At 31.0% G+C, this 26,907-nt stretch overlaps 3 protein-coding genes across 3 annotated transcripts in view; 1 reads left to right on the top strand and 2 right to left on the bottom strand.

Moving 5' to 3' along the window:
• Nucleotides 1–25,989, bottom strand: part of LOC105249375 (polypeptide N-acetylgalactosaminyltransferase 2) — a 216,551-nt gene extending 190,562 nt beyond the window's left edge. The window contains exon 1 of the mRNA XM_025406038.1: nucleotides 25,748–25,989. The gene's annotated coding sequence lies outside the window, so the exon portion shown is untranslated. The remainder of the gene's footprint in view (nucleotides 1–25,747) is intronic.
• On the top strand, nucleotides 1,767–22,440 carry LOC105253325 (cubilin). Its single transcript, XM_025406034.1, has 53 exons — nucleotides 1,767–1,933; nucleotides 2,217–2,346; nucleotides 2,423–2,611; nucleotides 2,920–2,964; nucleotides 3,057–3,197; nucleotides 3,252–3,355; nucleotides 3,634–3,781; nucleotides 3,885–4,127; nucleotides 4,216–4,531; nucleotides 4,872–5,194; nucleotides 5,694–6,044; nucleotides 6,177–6,330; nucleotides 6,441–6,634; nucleotides 6,703–7,222; nucleotides 7,373–7,598; nucleotides 7,839–8,156; nucleotides 8,234–8,394; nucleotides 9,071–9,406; nucleotides 9,630–10,117; nucleotides 10,211–10,603; nucleotides 10,708–10,981; nucleotides 11,081–11,344; nucleotides 11,435–11,946; nucleotides 12,121–12,316; nucleotides 12,521–12,892; nucleotides 12,976–13,172; nucleotides 13,418–13,569; nucleotides 13,784–13,972; nucleotides 14,071–14,252; nucleotides 14,405–14,623; nucleotides 14,709–14,855; nucleotides 14,972–15,047; nucleotides 15,222–15,333; nucleotides 15,419–15,578; nucleotides 15,750–15,989; nucleotides 16,138–16,211; nucleotides 16,353–16,582; nucleotides 16,654–16,866; nucleotides 16,941–17,076; nucleotides 17,346–17,676; nucleotides 17,863–18,054; nucleotides 18,240–18,396; nucleotides 18,475–18,652; nucleotides 18,827–19,078; nucleotides 19,439–19,601; nucleotides 19,862–20,076; nucleotides 20,242–20,316; nucleotides 20,468–20,532; nucleotides 20,619–20,859; nucleotides 21,038–21,200; nucleotides 21,466–21,707; nucleotides 22,009–22,120; nucleotides 22,254–22,440. Exons 1-53 carry the CDS (start codon nucleotides 1,866–1,868, stop codon nucleotides 22,283–22,285), a joined length of 11,211 nt encoding a protein of 3,736 aa, XP_025261819.1. The 5' UTR covers nucleotides 1,767–1,865; the 3' UTR covers nucleotides 22,286–22,440.
• LOC105253323 (glutamic acid-rich protein-like) lies at nucleotides 22,459–24,435 on the bottom strand. Its single transcript, XM_011261279.3, has 3 exons — nucleotides 24,149–24,435; nucleotides 23,702–23,839; nucleotides 22,459–23,436 (listed from the first exon to the last, which is right to left on the bottom strand). Exons 1-3 carry the CDS (start codon nucleotides 24,151–24,153, stop codon nucleotides 22,548–22,550), a joined length of 1,032 nt encoding a protein of 343 aa, XP_011259581.1. The 5' UTR covers nucleotides 24,154–24,435; the 3' UTR covers nucleotides 22,459–22,547.
• Nucleotides 25,990–26,907: the final 918 nt, after the last annotated feature.

Here is a 26,907-nt window from a genome sequence, read left to right as displayed (position 1 = left end):
TGAGTCAATAACAGCAAAATGATGAAAAATTTTAAATATTTCACATAAAATAAAATGATTATTATTAATTTTTTATTTTCCTATAACATTTAAACATTTTAATGTATCAATATCTTACACTGATATTAAAATATTCATTTGGCTTAAATTTTTTAATATCTATACATGTTTTGTTACACATTTATGTGTATTAATAATATTAAGAAAAGATAAATTTTATCAAGTAATGTGTCATAATTAATATATAGAATATCTAGCAAATTAAAAACTAATATTGATAGTTTAGAAGTTAATGCGGAATTTACGAATACATTTAATTAATAACAAAATCGAATATCTCAATAATTTTATTGGTTTGCAATTTTGCATTATTGAAAGAGCAGACATTAAATTTTGTGAGAGAAAAATCATTGGCTTGACATCGAATTTTTACACATTTTTCAATCATTTATGTTACATACTGAAATAATTGGCGAGATAATTTCAACACGAAATTTGTAAATAAAAATTTTCTTGACTTTAATTCAAAATAATTGATTGTTGAATTTTAAAATAATTTTAAGAACAAAAACTATAAAAGAGAGAATATTCACATCAAATATATTAATTTAACGAATTTTTCATTATTGTACATGTCTTTTCAGTTTCGTATTAATATAATTTACAATATATAAATATATTCTATTTAAATATAATAGATGATAATCACAACATTATTAGACAATATATGTATAAACAATTAATTATTTATACAATATATGTATAAACAATTTATAGATTACAATAGATAATATAGGTTTATAAAATAAATTATAAAACATGTTGATGTCGTTACGTATATTATATAAAATTTATTCAATATGAATATTCAACGTTGCGAATACTTCATAAAGACATTATAAAACTGCAATAGTTCTATATATATTGCTTAAATTAATTAAGAACTATATTTATCAATTTAAATAAATTAGAAAATAAAAAACTAAGCAATTATTTATGTTAATGTTATGCTAATAAAATTTAATTTTATCCATTTTATTATTATAGTAATTATTAGCTATTGACAATATTTACACATGACTTAACATTATACGACATTTTTATAATGATATAATTTACATAATATAATTGACAATATAAAAACGTAATTTATATATAATACAATCACACACAAATTATTGAGCATTCACATTATATATGCAATGTGGATATTTAAAAAAATAATAAAAAATCAAACAATATCAAACATTAATTAATCTTGATTGTACAATCAAATATTTACTTATGCATTTTTTCATTATGCCTTTGCTTTATAGTATCATTCGTTTAATCTCTTTAAATATTATATATGATTTAATTGATCGTTATCATTGCGATAACTAGGTATCATTTAACGTATATAGAAAATAATTAATCATTAATTACATTAATCACATATCAAATTAATAATATAAATAAATATCTATCAATTCGTGCGAATAATGTACATATAAAATTTAATAAATTAAAATAAATTCCAGTACAAATTTATATAAATGTGCCATATTATAATACACATATATGTATAAACACAGATGATATAAATGTTTTGATAACTTTTGACATAATAATTCTTTGAATGGCATGATTTTCCGTTGACTTTGTACATCAAATCTCTCTTGCTTAGCATATATAATTTATAGCGAAAACCGATATTGGGTGGATTCTGATAAATCTTCCAAATACGCCCACTCAAGAGATACAGACGCGCACGATGGCCTCATGGATCAATCTGTTACAACCTGTCTTTTCGACAGGAGTTCTACGAGAGTGCAATAAGGTATGATTGGATAATATTCAGCTTATTGAGTTTCAACCAACCTGGCATGGCTCTTACACTGGGATGGTTCTTATTATTACACTTGAGTTTCTGCACGGCATGGATGGACGAGAGGTAAGTTTCGTGATAAGAGTTCGTTGTCTACGTCTTATATATCTCATTACTTATCTTGCATTTATATAAAGTTTATTATATGTTCAAATAAAAAAATTATCGTGGATTTGCATATAATCGATACAATTGATATAACTAATAAAAATAGCGACTTAGTTATATGTAACGAAAAGATACAAGAATTTGGACATATGTATATAAGATATTATAATCGAATAAAGTGTTTTATATTTAATTTTATTGCTTTTAAAAAACTTTCTTTTTATATAAATTATCTTCACAGACCCGTTCTCGAATCTCGAGATGGACATCTCATAATTTCTAGCGCAAAAGATAGAAATATTACTCTGAAGATAACAGGGGGCGGTTACATGAATGTCAATGAGATCAATCTACTTCATGTAGCATCGGCGGTAATGAATATACGTCTAAATGTACAGCATAATCGAGGTACAATCGGTTAATGTGTACGTCTCGATTCCCTTTTAGGCGCAAAATGCGACGCGGGTCATTGACAGATGGCGGATGGGATACTTGGCTGAGATGGAGAGCTCTCTTCACCAGTTAACGACTATAGTGACAGGCTCCACAGGTTTACAGAGAAGAGTCGCTCTTCTCGAGAGGAGCATCGACGTGAACGGCACGAGTCGCGTAGGAAATAGATCACGCATATATCCGGTAAGAATATACAATATGCAATATTGAATCTTGCAACGTTATATATTTTTTTACAATGTATTTTCATACCAAAGTGCATTAGATGTAAGTATTATTTTACATGTGAAAATAAATTAAAAAAGAGATTCTACACGATTATTACACGAGCAACTTTATTTAAAAATATTAAATCGCTATTTATCTTACTAATTTAATTTTTTGTGTTTCATTATCGGTAAAAGTAATATTTACATATCCAAATAAAAAAATGAAAAAAATTACATATATTTGTACTTAGATTATTTATACAAAGTAACATTTTTTTTTAGAGTTTTAATCCAACCAGAAACACCATTCGTCGAATCAACTTTCGAGTATGTATAGATTGAAAATTTATCGTAAGCAATAAACGAATAATGATTTATATAAAATTAAATTAAAAATCTGTAATATATCTCTATTTCAGCTTAAAGCATTAGAAGATTCACTAAGAGCTATGCAAACGCTGCTCCGAGAGAATGAATGCCAAAGTAATCCGTGTCAAAATGGCGGTACATGCGAGGATCTCTTTGATGCCTATCAGTGTCATTGCCCATCAAATTGGGAGGTATGCATGACTGGAGCGTTAACATTTCATGAAGATAATTCACGATAATTTTAGGGCCCGAATTGTATGACGGACGTCAATGAATGCGCAAGATTTCTTGGTACGGAACTTGGATGTCAAAATGGAGCAACGTGTCGCAATTTGCCTGGATCTTATCGGTACACAACATTAACAATTATGTTTCCCATTACAGTAATTAATATTAAACTGAGAAATCGCACCTTGAATATCTTCACTTGACTACAGATTTTTTAAACAAATTTATAATAAGCATTTTTCACATAAAGAAATTCTATTAAAAAATAATATTTTTAAATAACTTTAAATCTCCTATTTTAATTCTATTGTTTTAAATAATTTCATTGAGTCTCATCGGTGGTACGGTTTCTCAGATATACTAAAATGTGTCTGTATATAATGTCATGTTTGGTACTAGATGCGACTGCTTGCCGGGATGGTTCGGTCTTCATTGCACGCAGAAAACATCGATTTGCAATACAGAGAATTCTGAAGCGCTTTGCGGCGAGCACGGTGTGTGTGTCGCCAAAAGTTCTCCGCTAGGCTATACATGCATTTGCGACCAAGTACGCTCTTCTCTTTCTTATCGCTGGTTTCAATCAACCTATATTTCGTGCAAAATTGGCGCATAAACCGGCAGAGACTGAGCCTTTTATTTATCGTTGCCAGGGATGGGAGAGCGATGGTGCGAGCCCAGCTTGCACCAAGGATGTAGATGAATGCGCGGCGTACCATCCACCCTGTTCTGTAAACCCACCGGTATCGTGTCACAATACCCGCGGCTCATTCACCTGCGGCGCTTGTCCGCACGGTTACAGCGGAAATGGCTATTATTGTACCGACATTGATGAGTGTCTGATTAACAATGGTGGTTGCAGTACCTCGCCTTACGTGCAATGCATGAACACGATGGTAAATGATGCGTAGACGTTTCATGTTACATCATGCGTAATATAAGATTATCGCTGTTTACATTTCATTACAATGATTTTAATTGCAGGGTTCTAGGGTGTGCGGGGCCTGTCCTTCAGGATATCGCGGTGATGGTGTCAGTTGCATTTTTGTCGGCGGTTGCGCCATCAATAACGGCGGATGTCATCCGTTAGCTATATGTAGCGAAAATCCATCGCTTACAAGTTCTTATGTTCTATGCCGTTGTCCACCGGGTTACGTAGGTAATGGAATGGGACCAAACGGTTGTCAGTTAGCTGATGTATCAGTTAATACAGCGTGTTCTGTCAACCCCTGTGTGCATGGCACATGTGTGCCAAACGGTGCAAATGGCTTCACTTGCACATGCAATCCAGGATATTCAGGTACATATTAGGGAAGAGAGGCGGAGCAAAGGAGGAAAATAGGTTTATAAACTTACTTGTAAACTGTAACATTCTGCTTTCTACGTCTCTTCGAATAGATAAGATACGAGATTAATTCATGTTTGGCGAATATATACTGTAAATTTTGTAAATATTAAATGTTAAAATTATACGAATTATTAGATGACGTTTAAAAAGTTATGTCGCGGAAAATAATAATTACATCATTTCGCCAGAAATATTTTATTTTACTCAATTATTTATATAAATTGTTAAAATGTTGTGTTTATATACATGTATATATATTATTGTATTCTCATCATTCTTTGTAAACATTTAGGAACAACATGTAACACACCGACCGATCCGTGCTCGCCGAATCCATGTCGAAACAATGGTATTTGCAACGTTTTAAACGGACAAGCAACGTGTCAGTGTACATCTAGCTATACGGGAAACAGGTGCGAGACACAGCGGCAAACATGCGGCGGTGTGTCACGCAATCCTATGGGAACACTTCAATTTCCCATGGGTGGTAGCACTTATCAGCACGGATTGAGCTGCGCTTGGGTTTTAATTACGGAATCTTCTAAAGTTTTGAACGTCACCTTCACGGCTTTCAATCTTGAACAGTCCACAGATTGCAAGTTTGATTTTCTACAGGTGATGTCATTAGAAGTGTTCAAAACTATCGAGTGTATTAACATCACATGCGACAGTTTTGAAAACTTCTCGTTCTATTTTAATAGAACTATTTTAATAGAGTTATAACTTTTGTAAGATCTTGAAGCTATATATATATATATATATATATATATATATATATATATATATATATATATATATTAGACAGTATTTGTGTTTCTTGTCATTTTCAGGACAAAATTAGTAAAATAATGATTTATAAATCCTTAATATTTATTTTAAAAAATTGTCAATATTTTAAATTAAATTTTCAATATTCTATTTAAATCTCAATTTTAAACTTTATTAATGTAAAAAATTAAAATATAAAAAACTATTAAATAAATTTATTAAATGTAAAAAAACTATTATACAACTAAGATAAAAAGAATTTTATAAGAAATATAAAATAAGACGAAATAAAGAAGAAAATATTAAAAATGCATTTTTCTTTCAAAATGTGTATATATGTTTTTAGATTCATGATGGCAGGAATGCTGGTAGTCAAATGATTAATAGATTTTGTGGTCAGACATTGCCTAATGGAAACGGAAATATCATTTCGTCCCATAATACCCTCTACTTGTGGTTCCATTCGGACAGCAGTGTATCTAATGATGGATTTACTTTTCATTGGAATAGCATCGATCCTGTTTGCGGAGGTGTTTTAGAGGATAATTATGGCACGATTATGTCTCCAGGCTCGCCAGGAAGATATCCTCCAAATAGGGATTGTTTCTGGAGAATTTCCGTTGCATTATCAAAAAGAATCCAGTTTCATTTTGGTCAACTGATGCTTGAAGAACATTGCGAAGCCGATTATGTAGAAGTAAATTCTTCATGCTATTTCATAGATCGATCGACATATAATATTACATAAATAAATTTTTAGATTATATATTTTTTTCGCACACATGACTTGAAATATTTTTACATCATTTTGATTTTTTATTTGGTACAGATTACAGGTATGGAAGAAGAACGTTTAGGGTTTTTCTGCAATCACACTCGTCCACCACCTCTTATCACACCCAGTTTTGAAGCGACCGTTCATTTTCATTCTGATAATGTTGGTCAAGACGTCGGTTTCCAAATCCATTATTCGACAATTGAAGGTATTTATTTATTAAAGCAATTATGTTAATTAATAATCCTATTTATTTAGAATAAATAATTGATAATGATTTAATAATTTGAGATTCTTAATTTATAAAAATAATATCAGGTTTTCCTGGTTGCGGTGGGGTTTATACAAGTGCAACTGGAACGATCAATTCGCCCGGCCATTCGTCGTCGGGTTATCAACCGAATATGGTATGTGAGTGGAAGATACAAATGCCAGCAGGCGAACGAATCAGAGCATCATGGTTGCGATTTAATCTTGAACAATCTTCCAGTTGTCATTTTGATTTTGTTGAGGTAATCTTTCAGTTTTTATTTTTCTAGTATGCACGAGAACGTAATTAATCTTACTTATATTCTTTTAGATTTACGATGGACCTGACAGATTTTCCCGGTTACTTGGTAGATACTGCGGATCGGATATGCCGCCAACAATTAAGTCGAATACAAACACGTTAGTTGTGATCTTCGAATCCGATTGGTCTTATGAATTTGAAGGTTTCACAATGTCTTATGAAACTTTATGCGGCGGCGAATTCCATGAAGAGACCGGAATTCTCAAGTCACCCTTCTATCCAAACATTTATCATGGTGCAAGAACATGTATTTACGAGATTATACAATCACCGAATAAAGGAATCGTATTAACCATAGAAGATATGGATATCGAAGGTAGAGAACCACCGAATTGTTACTTCGATTACATCGAGATTTACGATGGTTATGATGAAAATGCAAAGAAACTTGCTACGTTATGCGGCGATGAAGATTACATTCCAGACAGCCCGTATTATTCTACACATAATATTATGTATATAAAATTCACAACCGACAACAGTATCGAGGGTCGAGGCTTCAAAGCTAACTACACAACCATCGATCGCAGTAAGTTGATCTGTGATTTAAAAATAACTTGGATGTTATATATTTATCATATCTTTATATATACATACTGGGTTTAATAATTGATGCTCTGAAGAATTTTTTTGTAAAAATGGAACTTTGAAAATAATTGATATTATTTTTTTTATTAAGGATGCGGCGAATTGCTAACAAAATCACCCGGAGTGATTAGGCCTCCCATTGAAAGTGGAGTTTATGCCGATAACGAAGAATGTATTTGGACTATTCAAGCACCGCCAGGATTCGTAATACAACTTGCTTGGCTGTCATTTAATTTGGAATCTCATTATAATTGCAACCATGATTATGTCAAAATTTATGAAAACTATACTTCACCTACTGAAAATATAATAGCCACGTATGTTAGAACAGTATCTATTTCTTTTATTTTTAACACTTTAAGGAAAAATAGTAAGTTAATATTATATGAAAAAATCAGCTAGTAATTATCAGATAGTTATAAAAGATAATTATAAATATTATTATTACTATTATGCTATTATTACTTACGTCCTTCATTTCAAATTTCTCTTTAATATTTCTTTTTTTAAATCTAATTTTTATGTTATAATTAATAATATATAATTACATATTTTAGATATTGTGGTAATACTAAACCACCTGACTTAATGACACAAAATCGCACACTTACTATATTGTTCCACACCGATTCAAGCATTACACTAGATGGATTTGTCGCCACATATATTTTCGCAGACGTTACAAAAGTCTGCGGCGGTCGCTATTCGAAACCGAATGGCGTTATTAGATCGCCAGGATATCCTGAGTATTATCCGAATCAGAAGGATTGCGTTTGGATTATTGAAGCGCAAAACAGACACAAAATTACGCTCACGATTAATCAATTTGAATTGGAGAAACATACGACTTGCGGATTCGATTACTTAGAAATTAGGTAATTAATTTAAAATTATATAAGCTTTTTGCTTTTTTATACATATAAATGGTCACTTTATATTTCATATATTTCAGAAACGGTGGATATGATTCCGCACCATTAATCGGCAAATTTTGTGGCACAGAAATACCCACTGAAATACCAAGTCAAACCAATCAAATGTACATTAGATTTGTCTCGGATTTCTCGAGATCACTACAAGGTTTTGAGATACAATGGGACAGCACCACGGAAGGTAAGTAAGCTAATGATAAACATTTGAATTTTTCTTTTAAGTTTTCAAGTAATTTAATCATAAAGATTCAAATTACTTTATTATTTAAAACTGACGGTTCTTAAAAAATTTTTTTAATGTTGAATATTCTAAAACTCTTGTGTGTGAATTGATTTAAAAGATTCTGGATTTGTGAAATAAATTATTTTCGTATATATATAGTATAATTGGAAATTAATTAAGACAATATAACTATAATTATAATATTAATAATTTATAATATATCTAATATATAATAACACAGCTATTACTGTTTATAGTAATTAGAAAAAGGAAAATATTATTTTTTTATGTGTATCAAAGTAGAAAATTACTTAAGCTAATATCTATTTCTTCTTTCTTATCAAATATATATTTAAAGAAAATGCTTTTATATGATATGCGATCATTATTGTATGTACTTGATATTTAAATATATTTGAAATAATATTCATTTTCCATGGATGTCCATATTTATTAAAAATTTTCAAGATTTTATAAAATGTCTTGATTTAAAATAATAATTCAAACAATTCAAGATTTTTACCATAAACTTAAGTATACTTTTAATTTATTAAGAGCGTACAGTGAAAACCTTCAATTTCCTAAAATTTCACACAGTCTTAATTTTTTTCAATTTATGTATGTTTTACTTCAGGATGCGGTGGTACGATGACAACTGTCACTGGCGATATTATGTCTCCAAATTACCCAGAGTCTTATTCAGCGAATGCAGATTGTTACTGGAAGATAGCCGTGGCAGCGGGCAGTTTGGTGCAACTCGTAATAATCGATTTTGACCTCGAGGATCACTCAAAGTGTCGATATGATTTTATCGAAATATCTGAGGGTATCAGTCATCGTACAAATGGAAAACGTTACTGCGGTACCACGTATCCACATATTATTCAATCTAAATCCAATCTACTGACCATTCGATTTCGCAGTGACTTTAGTAATTCCGCTCGCGGTTTCCATCTAAAATACGAAACGCGTAAGTATTCATATTATTAAGTTGATGTCATGTAAATATATTTTATATTTTAAAAAATATTTTGCGCGCAGCTAAAGATTTTTGATTATGGAGATATCCTACATCGTCAATCGTAGAGTATAATGTTTTTAATCATATAAAAAGTCAAATCGATTTTTTATTAATTTTCAACTTAATTATATAATTACGTTACTTATTATAAAATATTATTTTTATGATACAGAGTGTCACAATAAACTACACGGCTACTACGGTGTAATAGAATCACCGAATTTTCCTAATAAATATGAGCACTCGATAAATTGTAGTTGGATAATCGAGGCTCCAATTGGCAATACGATTAATCTAACTTTCTCACACTTTGATCTCGAAAGAGGCACACTGGACACTTGCACATATGACTATTTGTTAATTATGGAAGGCGACGAAGACAATCCCAACACAGAGTTAAATCGATTCTGCGGGACAGAATTTCCATCGAAAATTAGTTCGACGCAACATCAAGTGTTTATAACATTTATCACGGATTCCTTTATTGCCTTTAATGGCTTTCGACTCGAATGGACGGTGCATGGTTGCGGTGGACATTTAAGTAAGCCGTACGATACATTCACATCACCCGGATATCCATCTGGTTATCCAACGAATATCGCTTGCGAATGGTTAATTGAAGTAGATTATATGCACAGCGTAGAACTCACTTTTCATGAAGTGAGTAACATCTGAAATATCAATTTCACAAATATATAGAAAAGATGTTAATAAATTAAATCATAATTGAAAATGAAAAATTTCCTCTTACAGATAAATACTGAAAAACGGAAAGGTTGCTTATTCGACAAACTGCAGATTTATAGTGGCGACGATGCAGACGCGCCGATATTGGCCGAACTTTGTTTTTCAGAGAAACCAATAATTTACACTAGTCCTGGAAACAAAATGTTTATAAAATTCCAGTCGGATACGTCTTATGCTGGTCGAGGGTTCAACGCTAGTTATAAAAGCGTTCCTATCGAGTGTGGCGGTAAATTTACAACAGATTCGGGTATTATTCATTCGCCTAATTATCCGCAAAATTATCCGCATGGTCAAAATTGCGAGTGGCTGCTAGAAGTCGACAGCAATCATGTTGTGAATCTCACCTTCCTAGACTTTGATATGGAGAATAGTAGAAATTGCACTGATGATTTCGTTAAGGTATATATTATAATTAAAAAAAATATATATTGTAAAATTCTAAGTATGTTCTCATTTAGATCTAATAATAAATATTACTATTCTTGTCTCTCCTATTTCTCTAGATCTTTGATGGACCAACGAAGAATCATCCATTACTAGCAACGCATTGTCACACTCAATTGCCACCGTCCTACGTTTCGACTGGCAATCAGATGTTAGTAGCCATGCGAACCGATAATATAATTTCAGCCAAAGGTTTCAAAGCTCAGTATGTTAAAGCCTGCGGTGCTCGTATAACCGTGAAAGATCACGGTTTCCTTACGTCCTCGAGTGGATATAGCATTAATCAACACGACGAAGCTAATTGTACGTGGACGTTGATAGCTGAGAATCCAGGTAAATATAATCTCTATACTTGTGTCTTAGTTCACATATTTGTATTTCTTTATAAATTTTAATCATTATTCTGCAAATATTATTTTTCATCATTTGCAGGCGATCACGTGACAGTTACCTTCACACATATGGAGATCGATCCACTCGAACTTTCCACATGGGACACCACTTTAGGTCCCTGTTCTTGGGATTACATTCAAGTATTCGAGGGTGATAGTACAGATGGGCCGCTTTTAGGAAAATGGTGCAACAATGTCACACCGCCGCCGATTACAAGCACCGGAAACTCACTCACGCTGCATCTATTTGTACGTTACGAATTTGCTGGCCACTTCGTCGCTAGCTATTCTGTTCTGAATACAGGTGTGCCGATAATATAGTATATAATGATATGATAAAGAATTCGTGAACGATATTGGAAGGCGTTTTTAAAATCTTGTTTATATCTTTTAGCATGTGGCGGAAACTATACTTCTGCGCAAGGCACAATCACTTCGCCGGGTTATCCAAACAGCTATCCATTAAACGCAGAGTGCATTTGGATATTGAATACATCCCCCGGCAATAGGATCACTCTTTCATTTTCCGAATTTAATATCGAATCGAGCGAGAATTGCGATCTGGATTATCTCGAGATACGAGAAGACAGCGGAATTGGAAAACTCATTAGTGTTTCCTGTGGAAAAGATGTCGCGACAATTACATCTTCGAGCAGACTATGGATTAAGTTTAAAAGTGATAGCTCAGGCACCGCCAAAGGTTTTGTTGGCGAGTATAATTTTATTTTTGGGAACGAACTTGAGGGGCCTACGGGACGCATTACCTCGCCGTTGTATCCGATGGCTTATAGGCGTACAGATAAGTTTTCCTGGCGTATCACCGTCGAAATGGATTCAGTCATACGCATCGAATTCACAGATTTGCAAATAGAAAATATCGGAACATCATGTTTCTCTAGAGTCGAGGTAAGTATCATTTATTGAGAGCGATAAAATTTAAAATAGAAAGCACATTGCAAAAAATAAATGCAAATATATTTAATGTACATAAATATTTCATATAATCTCTTTTCAATGAAATTGAAAGTTTTATAAATAATTTAAATTAAATATTAAGCAGTTTTACCTATTTCTGATTAGATATACGATGGGTATGATAATGAAGCAACAAGTCTGTTAAAAGTATGCGGCTATACTCTGCCAGATCCAATACAGTCGTCCAGCAATGTGATTTACATCACGATGTCAACTAATTTTCTTAGACAAGGAAGTTGGTTCGATCTCACGTGGCTTCAAATACCAAGAGATATTTCTCAAGATAATAAAGAGATCAAATGTAAGTTTGCTACATATATACATAACTATTTTTATTATAAATTTTATAAGTAATTACATTATTAATTCTTCGCTAACACAACTATCAGAATTTTAATGTGTACAGCTCTATATATATATATATATATATATATATATATATATATATATGCACAAATACACACAAATATTATTAGCAAATTTAATTAATTTTATTTCCAAACAGTGTCAGATTGTAACAAAGAAATAGCTTTAATGGGTCAGCGCAACAACTCATATGCCTTCAGCTCTCCTGGTTGGCCAACCGGTTATGATGCCAATCTACATTGCAACTGGGTTTTCACATCGCCACCCGGCACGCATTTGAGATTGAGAATAATATCCATGGATTTAGAAGAAACTAACGATTGCATAGCGGATTCGGTTTCCGTTTATTCCGGATATGCATTGACATCCACGAACAATGCTAATCTGCTAAGTAGATTATGCTTATCAAACTCCTCCTGGGTTCAAATCAAAGGGTCCAATATAATGACAGTGAAATTCGAGTCAGATTCGTTTATTAATAAGACTGGCTTCAACGCATATGTGTATCGAGGTCTCTATCTTATTTTTTTGTCTTTTAACAAATTTTCCATTACAGTAAATATTTTAATAAAAAATATCATCATTATTATTTAGATTGCGGAGGTAATTTGACTGATCCCAATGGCGTGATTGAATATGACAATGCCACTTTCACGAGAGCGATTCGCACATGGCGTTTCACTTGTGAATGGCTTGTGACGGTGAAACCCGGTAGAACAATTAAAGTCGAGATTACCGATATGTCGATACAAGAAGCATCTGATCATTCATGTAGCGATAATTATGTACTGGTTAGTAAACATATATTTTTTATCAATTTTATCAATAAAATCATAAACGAAATATTAACGTTTTATATTATAATATATTTTAGTATAATACTTTGCAGAATTAATTAATTAACATGTATTTGAAATAACAGAATCACTTATATGAGAATAGAAATTACTTATATGAGAACAAATTTAATGTTTAAATATTATATATATATATATATATATATATATATATATATATATACATTCAATTTCTTTAGCTAAAAAATGGAGATGGAATGCTTTCGCCTCTGTTAGGCGATGGAAAATATTGTGGCCATGTAACACCACCGGAACTAGAAACCACTGGAAATCGTCTTTATGTTAAAATTACTGGTACAGGTTTTCAATATCGCTTGAAACTCACTTACAGGTAATTTTTGCATGTTTCCCTAGATTGATAATATACTTACGCATGCACGCTCGCATAATTATACAATTATATGTGTACGAATATGTATATCTTTCTCTATATAATATATATATATATATATATATATATATATATATATATATAAAAAACGTTTACTTTTTAGTTTCATTAATAATTAATATCGTAATCTTTTAATCTTTTAATCATTTTTTAGAGAAGTAAGTATGAACTGTGGTGGTCAGTTTATCTTCACAAGTACAAACAACAGATGGACAATATCATCCCCCAACTATCCAAATATTCCTCCTACCTATACTGAATGTACCTGGACAGCTATTGCTCCAGCTGGTGAAAGGCTTTCTATTCATTTCTTGGATAGATTTGATTTAAGTTATTCCGAAAAGTGAGACATGAGATTATATTAGAAAAAAATAAAACAAATATTTTAATTAAAGATCTTCACTATAAAAATGAAGTTTCCACATATTAATATTTTTTTAGCTGTGAAAGAGAATATATTGAAATAAGGGATGGCGGAACTGATAATTCAAAATTTATGGGAAGATATTGCAAGGACATAGCACCCAGTAGTATAAGTACCACTGGCAACATGATGTATGTTTACTTTTATACGGATTTACCAGAACCCAAAAATGGCTTTAAAGCTGCAATTGTTTCAGGAGGTAAATAAGTTTAAAAAAAATGCACTTTATGAATTTTTTAAATGACGTAAAAACAATTATGAAAGAATCTTTTATAAAATCTCCTATGGAATTAATATATAAAATAATACATTTATGATGAACCTGATAACATATGTGCATAAATTTTTTAGAGATTTGTGGTGGTATTTTGCGCGGAACCAGTGGCATTATCACATCTCCGAATTATCCGTATCGTTATCCTGTAAATCAGACTTGCACCTGGTTGCTAGTAGGACCGACAGATCATACTATGAAATTACAATTCCGCGATATACAGCTTCCTGGTTTTCGTCAATGCGATTCGACCGACCACGTAAAAATTGCAGAAAAACTTGCAGAAAATGATACGAGTAAGTAATGACGTAATTAATTATATAAATTTAGATTTGCATTAATTATTGTAACAATAATTGACTTAAGATAATATTTTTTTAGCCTCAGAAATTGGAACTTACTGTGGTCTTCAAAAACCAGATATAATTGAGACATCGACAAATGAAGCATATGTATATTTCCAGAGTGATAATAGGGAGTACATAAGTTACAGAGGGTTCAGTTTAAACTTCACCACTAGTCAAGAAAGTTAGTGACCGTAAAACAAACTTCATTAAACAATTCTCAATTGTACAATTATAAACTTTACTCGATGTATTATCCGTACAATCTCGAATTTTACGTCATATATTATTTGCTTGTAGCATGCGGCGGTTTATTAACGGCAATGAGTGGAATAATTAAGTCACTCGGATATCCTAATCCACGCACACGACCAAGGTAAATTTTTCTTTTAAAGTGGATTTAAATTCTATCAAACTATTAGAATATTTATATAGCAAACATTTTTTATACAAAAGTTATAAAATTATATTGAATAACAAAATTATAAATAATTATATAAATAAATCATCATTTTTAAAAATTTTATAAAATATTGACGACATATTACAGACATTGTAATTGGCGAATTAAATTACCGGTGGGTTATCAAGTGGTGGTAAATATTTTGGATGTAGACATCGTTGACGACTCTGGACCTACACAAGTGGGTTATGCACTTTCGGTAAATAATATAACATATGGCAATAAAATATAAAAAACATTATTTCAAAGGAAAATATATGTACTATAATTTTTCCTTCTTGCAGTTTTATAACGATTTCAGCTTTAAATCAAAGATCAAAGTCTTAGGACAAAGTGCTAGTACAGAAGAGATTAGAAGCTCCAGTAATACCATGATTGTCAACTATTGGTCCTCCGCAGGACACCGAGGCTTCAAACTTCGATACACAGCTCAAGCCCCAGCCCGTAAGTTTCAAAAACCATTATTAATAGTAATTTTCCATTATGCATTATAATGCAATATAAACGGAAATATATTTTTCCAATTGTAATTAATTTTTATATAACTATTATAAAAAAATATAAGAAGGAACATATACAATTTATTAATTTTTCTCAATAACGTGTTACCCGCAGCTTGTGGTGGAAATCTCAGACAACTTGAAGGCAATATAACAGGTCCTACAAGTTTACCGTTTAATCAAACCTCATATGTCTGCTACTGGATATTAGAACCACCTGAAAGTATGGTTGGTTCTATCTATGACAACCGCTTGACATTAACAATAAAAGTCACCGGCTATTTAGGCAGATCTGAAAATCGTTTGGGTATTATTAGAAAAAGATGCATCTTTCCTCAATTCATCGAACTTCAGGGTAAAATAAAAAATACTATTCAACTTCTCAATCTCATCCATTTCTCTCTCTTTCTTTAATTTTTTTATAACAATTGTCCAAATAAGTGAATAAAATATACAAAACGTAATCATTATAGATAATTATATAGATGTGCTAATTATTATAGATGTTGGATCATTATGTGGGAATATAACGGAACCAAGATATTTAAGAAGCCCGAAAATGATCAATATGTTGACGGTAATGTATTATTAATATATATCACTTATTATGAATAGAAGTTATAAATTAAAAGTTTTAAAATGTAAACTGAGATTATTAATTTAATATTAACGTAAATATAGAAAAAAAGAAGTAATGTTAATATCTATTAATTTTTAGATAATGAATGGCACTTATGGAGAACGTACTAATTTTAATCTACAATATCAATGGCAAGCTTGTGGTGGTATTTTGAATGGTTTAACTCATACCATCAGACCGCCAAAGGATATTTCTTATCCAATAAACTGTGTTTGGCATATTAATTATCCTGATGGCGAAACAATCAAACTGACTTTTACCAAACTTGAACTAGAAAGCAATTGTGATAAGAACTATCTCATTGTCAAGTACTGTCTGTTTTATTAAATTCCTTATTTTCGATTAATCTCCGATTTAATTTACATTTGTTTATAATTAGAAATGGTGGAGCGACAGCGCCGCAAATTGCAAAGCACTGCTTGCATACTGCAAATCAACTTCAGAAATATAATATAAGCAGTATATCGAATCAGTTGTGGATAGAATATTACGCGTCGGAAAATCGAAGCGATTTCGAAATTAATGTGGAACCTGTCAACACAGGCTGTGGTGGATCATTAAGCGGTCGCAGTCGCGAAATTGCATCACCCGAGTAATTATTTATGATAATAATGCAGCGCTTTAAAATAAAAGATTTCTTATAATAATACTTTTAAAATATTACAGATTTCCCAAACAATATCCAAACAAGAGTGAGTGTATATGGGAAATAATGGGCGACAATGGATATTCCATAGGCTTAACTTTCATCGATCGTTTCAGTTTGGAGACTAGTTCTAATTGCGAGAAAGATTTTGTGCAGGTCTAATTATACATATATTAAGCTCTCTCTCTTTATTATATATTTATTATTAGATTATTACATATACATGCATTTATTATTTTTTTATTATATTTTATCATATCATATTTTTTATATATTATATATGTATGATAAATATTAAATATTTATTATACATATATAATACATAAAAAAGTTATTTTATTTATAATCTTGCTATAATAATATTTTTATAATAATATATTAGAAACTTTGTATATTAAAAATTATTAACGAAACTACTTATGTAGGTATTTGATTGGATCATGGCAGAAGGAAATGGCAATGGTGAATGGAAGAGTCTCGGCAAGGTTTGCGGCAGAAACACACCTACGCCCTTTAACTCGACATCGAACCGCATGAAGGTGATCTTTCACTCAGACGAAGCAGTACAATCGGACGGATTCCGTGCCGTCTGGAACGAAAATTGCGGCGGTATTTTCAAAGCGACCGAAAGAGTTAACATCATCCAATCGCCGTCGTATCCAAACTTATATCCACCAAACGCGTTCTGTAATTATACCATCGTCGCGCCAGACGAGGACATTATCGTCGAGTTCACTGACTTTCAACTCGAGCGCGGTGAGTAAATCCTTCCTTCTCTCTGCCTGTGATGAAACTCTGTGCATTATCTGCTACTGCAAGCATAATATAACGCCTAGTAAGCCTTTTATGAAGCTACGATAATGTTTGAGATATGAATAAAGTTTCCTAAAGTAAAAAGGAAGAAGAAAAATTGCAAGATTAAAGTGAAGTTAATTTTGGCAGGTCGCGGTGATTGTCGCTTTGACAATGTCACGATCACATCGGAAACTCTGTATATGGACAGTATAGAAAGTGACAGTTATTGCGGCAATAACAAACCGCCACTTCTAAAATCTATCTCATCTCTACAAATTATCTTCATGACGGATAAATATTCGTCGCGAAGTGGCTTCCAATTTAAATATTTTCTCAATAGTAAGTTTCTTGAGAATTTTCATATAGATCATGAAGATAGGTGATTTTTAAAATTATATTGTGAACAATAATCTATATAATTGCTAGAAAATAGTGTGGTTAACATGTGATAATTTCATGATAAAAGAGTTAATAAAATAATTATAGAAAGATTAAAGAAATAACGAAATCAATGTAATTAATAGAATGCGGTGGTATAATAACACACCCAACCGAACTTAAGCCCTTGATGCATGGAGAGGAATATTTCGGCCGTATGAATTGCACTTGGATCATTAAAGCGCCGCAAGGAAAGAGCATAGTTGTACGATTCGAAAAGTTTGTCCTCGAGTTCAGTACAAGGTAAACTTTCAATCGATCTATATCTGTTTATACAATACATTATTCAACTTTATCAATTATTATCGCAAATTTTTGCAGCTGCTACTTTGACAACGTCGCCATTTATGAAGGTGCTTTGGTTAAATCTGATAAACGAATAGCTCTGGTTTGCGGAAACTTGACCGAACATTTGCCAATATTTAAATCCGAATCCAATTCCATGGTCGTCAATTTTAATGCTGATAGCTCAAGACATTTCGCGGGTTTCACAGCTAAAGTATTGTCTATCGTCATTTGATTATATTATTAAAAAAGATCTATCAAAATTGATAATAACAGATACTGAATTTTTCATCACAATTATTATTCGATAGTTTTCGATTTCTTGTTATTTACTTTGTTAACATTCTCAATCAAATTGGGGATGTGTAATAACAATAGACAGTTTTAGGTGCTGTTTACAACAAGTCCAGTTGATGGTTGCGGAGAATTTATCAATATGACCTCCGTCCAAGATAAATCATTTAAAACTCAGCAGGCGGCAACTTATCAATCATTTGAAGAGTGCCATTGGACGGTGGTTACATCGCCAGGCAAAACTATTAGATTTACTATCAATAGTATGGATATAAAAAATTCAACTATTTTTAATCAGTCTATTTCCGTCAATCAAAGTGATAAATGTAACGGTGATTACCTCGAAGTAAGTTTGCATTCGCGTTTGATAAATATTTCTAAAAATACTGAAACATTGCATTGCAGCAGTATATATTAATGCGTAATGTAATATCGCGTGTAAGGATAACAAAATAGTACAAAACAAAAAAAAATTTAATAGTTTCTTGCTATTCTCCAATATATAATATTGATTAGAAAATTAAAATTAGCAGTGAAAAAAAAGAGATCGCAAAGAAGAAATACATATTAATTTAACAAAATTGTAAGATATTCGTTTTAATTATATATATATTATAATTATAATTATATAATATATTATAATTATAATTATAATTATATAATAATTTATTACGCTAAAATATCAAGTATTTTTTATTATTTTCAGGTTCGAGATGGTGCTGGACCGTATGCCGTACTTTTAGGACAGTTTTGTGGAAATGTATTGCCATTTCCTATAATATCTACATCAAATATGTTATGGATTAGATTTTATAGCGATGGCACTAATGAAGGTGCAGGTGCAACGGGCACTTTAAATGTTGTTAATGGTAAGAAATTTCATATTTATTATTACATTATTGTATACGACAAAATATATTTGAATGTGGAATTCTTTCTCTAAATGATTTAGTGTCTAAAAATAAATATAAAAAAATAATTCATTACTTTTCTTTATTAGAATTATTTCCGTTGATTTTCTTAAACACGTTGTTTTATTTTAAATACCTAAAAATCTCTATTGTATTTTCGATTATAGATTTGTTTTTTTATTAATATTATTTTGATAATTACTTTTCTCATATTACAGCATTGTGTGGCCTAAATACTCGAGTAGTAAACGAAACAGTGCAGATACTCACTTCTCCAGGTTATCCAAATACGCATACAACTGGAATACAGTGTCGTTGGATTTTGCGACATCCTGATAAATATACTGATAGACTGCGAATTCGATTTATAGATTTCGATATGACGAACTCTAACAAATGCGAGGATGAATATTTAGAAATTAATGAACAGTCAGTAAGTAAAGAATAAATACTGTTAGCCTGTTTGATTCGTTGACAATATCTATTTTAGAAAAATGTGATTTGTTCTCTAACATAGATAACAATTAAAAATTTTTTTATAATATATGTATGTATGTATAAAAGTGATATGTATAAAATTGACTTTTTTAATTATTAGAAATACATAAACGAAGGCTTCGGATCAGACTTTATTTATAATGGCATACAGCAACATCCGATAAGCGTCGAGATGGTAAGTTCTTTATCTTATCAATAAATTGCATTTTGTTTTATTAGAATAATATTTATATTTTACATACGATTATTTCTTATATATATATATTTTTTTTTTCATTTATATTTTATTTAAAATTTATACTTATTTTATATTATATTTATTTTAGGGCAGCCATTTTCCTGTCTCCTCATACAAATATTGCGGCAGCGAAACGCCACACGACTATTACAGGTATTTGCGCAGAATTTATTCTGCTATAAATTATAAATCACTATAATTAAAAACAGAATATTACATCAAATCGATTTTTTCTATAGTTATGGCGACAGCATTCAACTAACTTTTAAATCGCTGTCGAATGATCATAAAGGTTTTAAATTGGAGTACAGTACAGCGAATTGCGATCGAAATTATACGAGTGAACAAGGACGTATCTTTCATCGCGGATTTACGAACTGCTGGATTACAATTACCGCCCCTCAAAATCACACCATTTCTTTGTATTTCAATCAATTTAACATTTACGATACAGAACATTGCACGCGGAACGCATTGCAGGTATTTATCTTATTTTTCCTTATGCTAGGATAATTGTATGAGAAATCAAAGATTGTTAATTTGTTTTTACGAAAAAATCCAAGGAAAATTTGTCCTTACGATACGCATCACTGCATTATTTATTCTAAATTCGCTATTATTATGTTTAAATTTTTAAGTAAATTTGTGCATTTTATAGATTCATGATGGTACCTCCAGTGGACCGCTCATAAGGACTATGTGCAGCATAGCTACGCCAAGTCCGATTTTCAGCACTGGCAATAAACTCACCCTGCACTCCTGGACCACGGATTTCAATTCTTATCAAAGTTATGACATCATTTACACGACCACGGATGCAGGTATGATACACGTAGGAAGGGACACACAACAAATCGCTCTGGCTCTCCTCACTCCTTGCTCTGTCCCTTCGTATCCGATTAATGCACGCCACCAGATGCGGAGAAATTACAATGCGATGATTTACGAGGGTGCAGCGTCACGAGATACGCGCTCGTGAAATGTTGCGGTTTATTTTCGCGCGGGATCCGATTATACGGTGTCGTTTCGCTCGTATTAAAACATGCATATATATATATGGTGTCTTTCAAAAACGAAATTGCGCAGGTCGAGGTTGCGGCGGTCGCATATTCAATTACGGCGGTAAATTCACCTCGCCGTTGTATCCCAATGTATATCGCAACAATACCCTATGTACTTGGGATGTAAGCGTGCCACGAGGCTTCAAGATCATTCTTGAGTTCACTGTCTTCGACCTCGGCACGAACAAAAACTGTGGCAATAATAATGTCAAAATTTATGATGTTGTTCCTAGCGGTGAACTTTTACGTAGCACTTTTTGCGGCGGGGTAAGTTATTTTGTGAAATATACTTTATAATCCGTTTTCAAGAACAGTTTATTACTTAATAATACGTTTACTACTTAATAATACGTTTTCAAGAACAGTTAATTCTGCAAATAATAAAACGTTTTCAAGAACAGTTTACTACTTAATAATACGTTTATTACTTAATAATACGTTTTCAAGAACAGTTAATTCTGCAAATAATAAAATTAATTATCTAATTATTTTTTACATCATATATTTTGAAATTTTCAAAATCTTTTCTATAATATATGTACAATTAAGAATATTATTTCTTGCATAGGATGATCCAGCAAGATTGGAGATTGATACTGATCGAATTCTTGTTAAATATACTTCGACAATGAACAACATTGGAACAGGATGGGTTATTTCGTTTATGGCACAATCTGCTGGTAAGTATAAATATTCATCTTCGCATAGTTATGAATGTAAATTGTTCTGCTTATAACTTATAAATCGTACACGTGTATGTGTGACAGAAAGATAAAAGATCATATATATATAATTCTGAAATAATATTTTTAGTTCATCCCATCAATATAATCGACGGCTGGTAAGAGGACTCTTAAGAGACTGTAAAAAGTGATGTTTAGAAATTCAAAATTTAATGTCAGAGAAATGTTTTTCTCAAATTTATATATAATTAACTGTAAATAAGCAAAATAAATAATATCGCTTGATATAGCGCATGATTCATTTGATGTGATCAAATTGATATAACACGACAAAATAACATAAATATATTATATTAATATAAAGTTTATGAGTGTTCTTCATTGTTCGATAATTTAGTGTTTTTTTAAATGTTGTATCAAAATATTATTCCTCCGATCTTGTACACTCGTCGTCCTGAGCTGGACAATTTTCTTCGTTTTCTGTCTGGCTTTGTTCTATCGTTTCTTTTTCTTTTAAATGTTCAACTTTATTTACAGTTTCTTCTTCTTCGATAGGATTTTCCACTTGTTTCTCCTCGGTTTCCTCTTCCTCTTCCTCTTCCTCTTGCACTGTCTCCTTTTTTTCATTTTTCTTACATTCCTTCGATATTTCCTGAGCTTCTTGCTTCTCCTTCTTGCTCTTGTGCATGTTTTTTTCTTGCTTGGAATCTTCAGATAACAAATCAGTTTCGATTAATTCTTCCTTAGTTGTTTCGGACTCCGTCTTTTTTGGTATTTCTTGCTTCTTCTTTTTATCATACTTTGTCTCTTTACTTTTTTTCTCAACAACATCTTGAGCGTTTTTAGAATACTCTGATTTAGAACGCTTTACCTTTTTGTTTTGAACCTCAGCATTTGTTCTTTCTTTAATGTTTTCTATTTTCTCAATATTTTTGGATTTTTTCTTGTTCTTTCCTTCCTTCAAGCTTTTCTCCGATTTTTGGCGAATCTCAGAATCAGAAGTTTCAAAATGCTTCTTAGATTCTCTAGATTGTTCTTTGACAATCTTATCTCTCTTATTTTGTGTTTCCGTTTTCGTCTTATCTTTCGAGTATTTCGGTTTATCTTTGGAATTTTTACTTGCTCCCTCGCTTATTACAATATTTTCCTCACGTTTGTTTCGTTTATTCTTTAATTTCTGCTTTACATTATCAGAATTCTTTGCTTCTGAGTATTTTTCGGAAGGAGTTTCGACATTTCGTTCCAATGAGCTACTCTTTCTCTTTTTTTGTTCTTTAGAATGTTTGTCTTTTCCTTTCGATTGATGTTTATCTCTTAAAAAAATTAATATGAATAACATAGAATCAAGCAATGAATAATATTATTAAAAAATATGTTACAACTTTAAAATTATGTTAAACTTTAAAAATATGTTAAACTTTAATAGTCTATATTTTTATTTATTTTTATCTAAATATAAATATAATCTTTTTTCTAATTTTAAATTTTCTAGTTTAACGTAACATGACAAAAAGATGCTAAACGCAAAAATATAAATCGAAATCTTTCTTTATTTTCTGTTTATCAAGTAATACTCACTTTGTATTATATTCTACATTGATTTTGTCTTTCTTCTCATGTTTGTCTTTGGATTCCACATCTTTGCTTGAATGTTTTGCAAAAACTTCTGACGTAAGTATTATGACTAATAAAAGCGCAGTCAACAATATCCACAATCTACGAAGAATAGATCAAATTCTGTTTTTTAAATTTTCTCATATCTCAGAGACGAAGTCGATATTAAGATAAACATGCTATCACGATAAAATAATTATTTTTGGATCGATACAACAAATGTTATAATATATGTATTATCCAAATTAATAAATAAAATACTGTTTAAAAAATTCTTTTATCAAAAACATATATTTGTATTATTTATCTTAACATCTAAATCATGTCAATATAAGAAATATGTTGATAATTCGTTATGAAGTCAAATTTTATATATATTTCCGAATTCTTCAAATAAAATATTTCTCTTACCGCATTGTGTGTATGATAATTTACGGATTCCACTTAATTTTGCACTTTGACTTTCTTCGCATAAACAATTACGAGGCCAATCTGGCGCAACACTATCTCTGTTCAGATATTGCTTGCCCCTTATATCTTCGTACGTTGTCACTAATGTCAATAATATCTCGATAAACACGTATGTTCATCAGCGCCGTTACACTGTTGATATCGCGAATGTTATCTAAATCAAATCTGTGTAGGAATTATAATTTAATAAGCGAATGCGTAGCGTGCGCACGAGGTTCAATACAAAACTTTCTGACTGAACTCATATAATAATAGGCATGACCTAGAATGCCTTGAAACGTGATAAGATGATAAACATTTCCCACTCTCTTTCTCTTTATCTCTTCTTATGTTTCCATTAGATATTTACATAATTTAAATATTTATATTTTATATATAATATATAAAACATAAATGTCTCACAAATTTTTAATATTTTAATATATTTATAATAAATATTTATAAAAAATATATAATCTAATATCAATAACGATTAACTGACAATTTAAGCATCTTCTTAGTTAATTATCTTATTGTTAGTATTAGCACTCACACACTATGGCATATATGTAACAAATAACCACAATTATGTATTTATTCTAAGTATTTTTTAAAAGACTTAATTAAAAAAGTTAATGTTAGTAAATGATGTAGTAAAAAAAACCTATATATGTAATTTAGCCTATATAATTTATTTTATAAATATCAAAAATAGTACCAAATACTGTAATAAATAATTTAATACTGTAATAATCTTAGAATCTATTCTTTTTCTCTTTCTTGTGAAGACTATTTTTTTGTTAAATAAATTCATCGTTATTTTATACATCAAATAAATTATAACATCAATAATATTGAAAAATAGATTTAAATAAAATTATGATAAAATAAATTAAAATAACAATCGAGTAACAATATATTTCAAAACGTTCTCAATCGAGTGGAATTAATTATTGTATTAGGAAATGCTAACAGGTCTACAAAATAATGCGCAAAATGTGCGATAATAACCATTTATCAAAATTAATTCGAAATGCAAGAAACAGAATATTTAGTGTTAACATCTCCTGAAATGCGATTATTCCATATGAACAATTAATGATTATCAGCTCGCGCGATTAATTGACTACCATGATTAACGATTTGTAAGCGTATCGAAGCAACGATTATATATTGAAGTAGATAATTACGCACGATTTATTCAAAGTAGAAATCGAAGCGATAGGAAATGAAAATTATAAATTACTGTTTCATGATATTTATAAGAGATAATTATTACTTTTTAACATTATTTTTAAATTGAAATATACTTTATATGGTGCTTTAAATTTTTTTCAATAATTTTAATATAATTCAATCAACTAATTTAAATAACAGAAAGTTTATATTAATATTTTAAATATTTCTCTGTTAAAATGAACATAAATATTGCTTGTAGACATATTATATGCAATGATGCGAAATCACATCACGCGATTCTTTGGCGAAAGTATTGATTACTTACGCAAGTAAAGAATAAGTAAAACTAATAAAAATAAAAATAACAAATTTTGTACTCACTCCATAAATTCCGCTCGATGTCTGCCAAGGTTTGTTTTTGTCTTCATTTCTACTTTTTGATAATTTTTCAGCAATTATTCACGGAAGCATAATTAATTATGATCACATAAATAATCTGATATACGATAATCGCGCTTTATACAGCACTCCCGATGTAAATCAAACGCAATGCGTATCTTGTTATATTGCGACAAAATAATGCGACAGAAACATGATTGTACGAAATTACAATTCACACGACATCCGCCGCGTTTCACAAACTAATGGCGAGAGAGAATTCGAAAATTGCGCGATTAACTTCGCGCGTCACCTGCTGCGGTCAACTTTACGCGATCTGCACTTTCATGTGTCGTGATATATCAACTGTGTGCATTTGTGTGCATTCGGCGAAGTACATACATTCGAATTGTGTTGCGAGTACAATATCAAATTTTAACTATACATTTTTACACGGTTTATCGTTATTTTTATATACAATTAGAATTAAAGTTATTAATTACGTCATATCAATTGCCGATGCTACATTCATATTGCTTGATCACCGACAGAAAGTCATGGATGCAGGATCGAATCAAGAAGCGTTAAATCAGTAGTAATTAATTTCATATTTTAATATTTGTCAGTAACATTGTTCATATTTGCATATTTATCTGTAATTTTACTGTATATACTTATTCATTTATTATGATACGAAATTTTAAATGCTCTAAAATAAGTCTGCGCAAACGTGTATTAATGGATCTGTTCTTTTTAGCTGCACCGCTGTACTAGTGCAATAAGTTAGAAAGAGAGAGACAAACATTTCTTCCACTCTAACTAATTGCACTAGAGTGCAGCAGTGCAGCTAACAAGAACAGGCTCAATATTGTGGCTGCGTTTCAATATTCACTGTCAGTACTGAAAATCTATAATTTACGTCACACGTAAACTATTGAGATTTTCAATACTGGCAGTGAATATTGGAACACAGCTTGTAAAGTACAAAAAGTGCAAATAGAAAATCTAGCATCGTCGCGGCGAGTGGCGCGTGAATTGGCGTGCAATTTTCAGACGCCCTCTGTCATTCGTTTGCGAGTGTCATGGCGCGAATCAAACGTATTGTAAAATTTCGTGCGGTGTTTCGTAGTTTTTTGTATTATATATCCTTCATAGCAATATGT

The sequence above is a fragment of the Camponotus floridanus genome, unplaced genomic scaffold (assembly GCF_003227725.1).
Source record: "Camponotus floridanus strain SB8 unplaced genomic scaffold, Cflo_v7.5 scaffold13, whole genome shotgun sequence".
In the NCBI taxonomy this organism is placed as follows: Eukaryota; Metazoa; Arthropoda; class Insecta; order Hymenoptera; family Formicidae; genus Camponotus; species Camponotus floridanus.
Note: the sequence above shows the minus strand (reverse complement) of the source record. Positions and strands in the feature narration are given on the sequence as shown.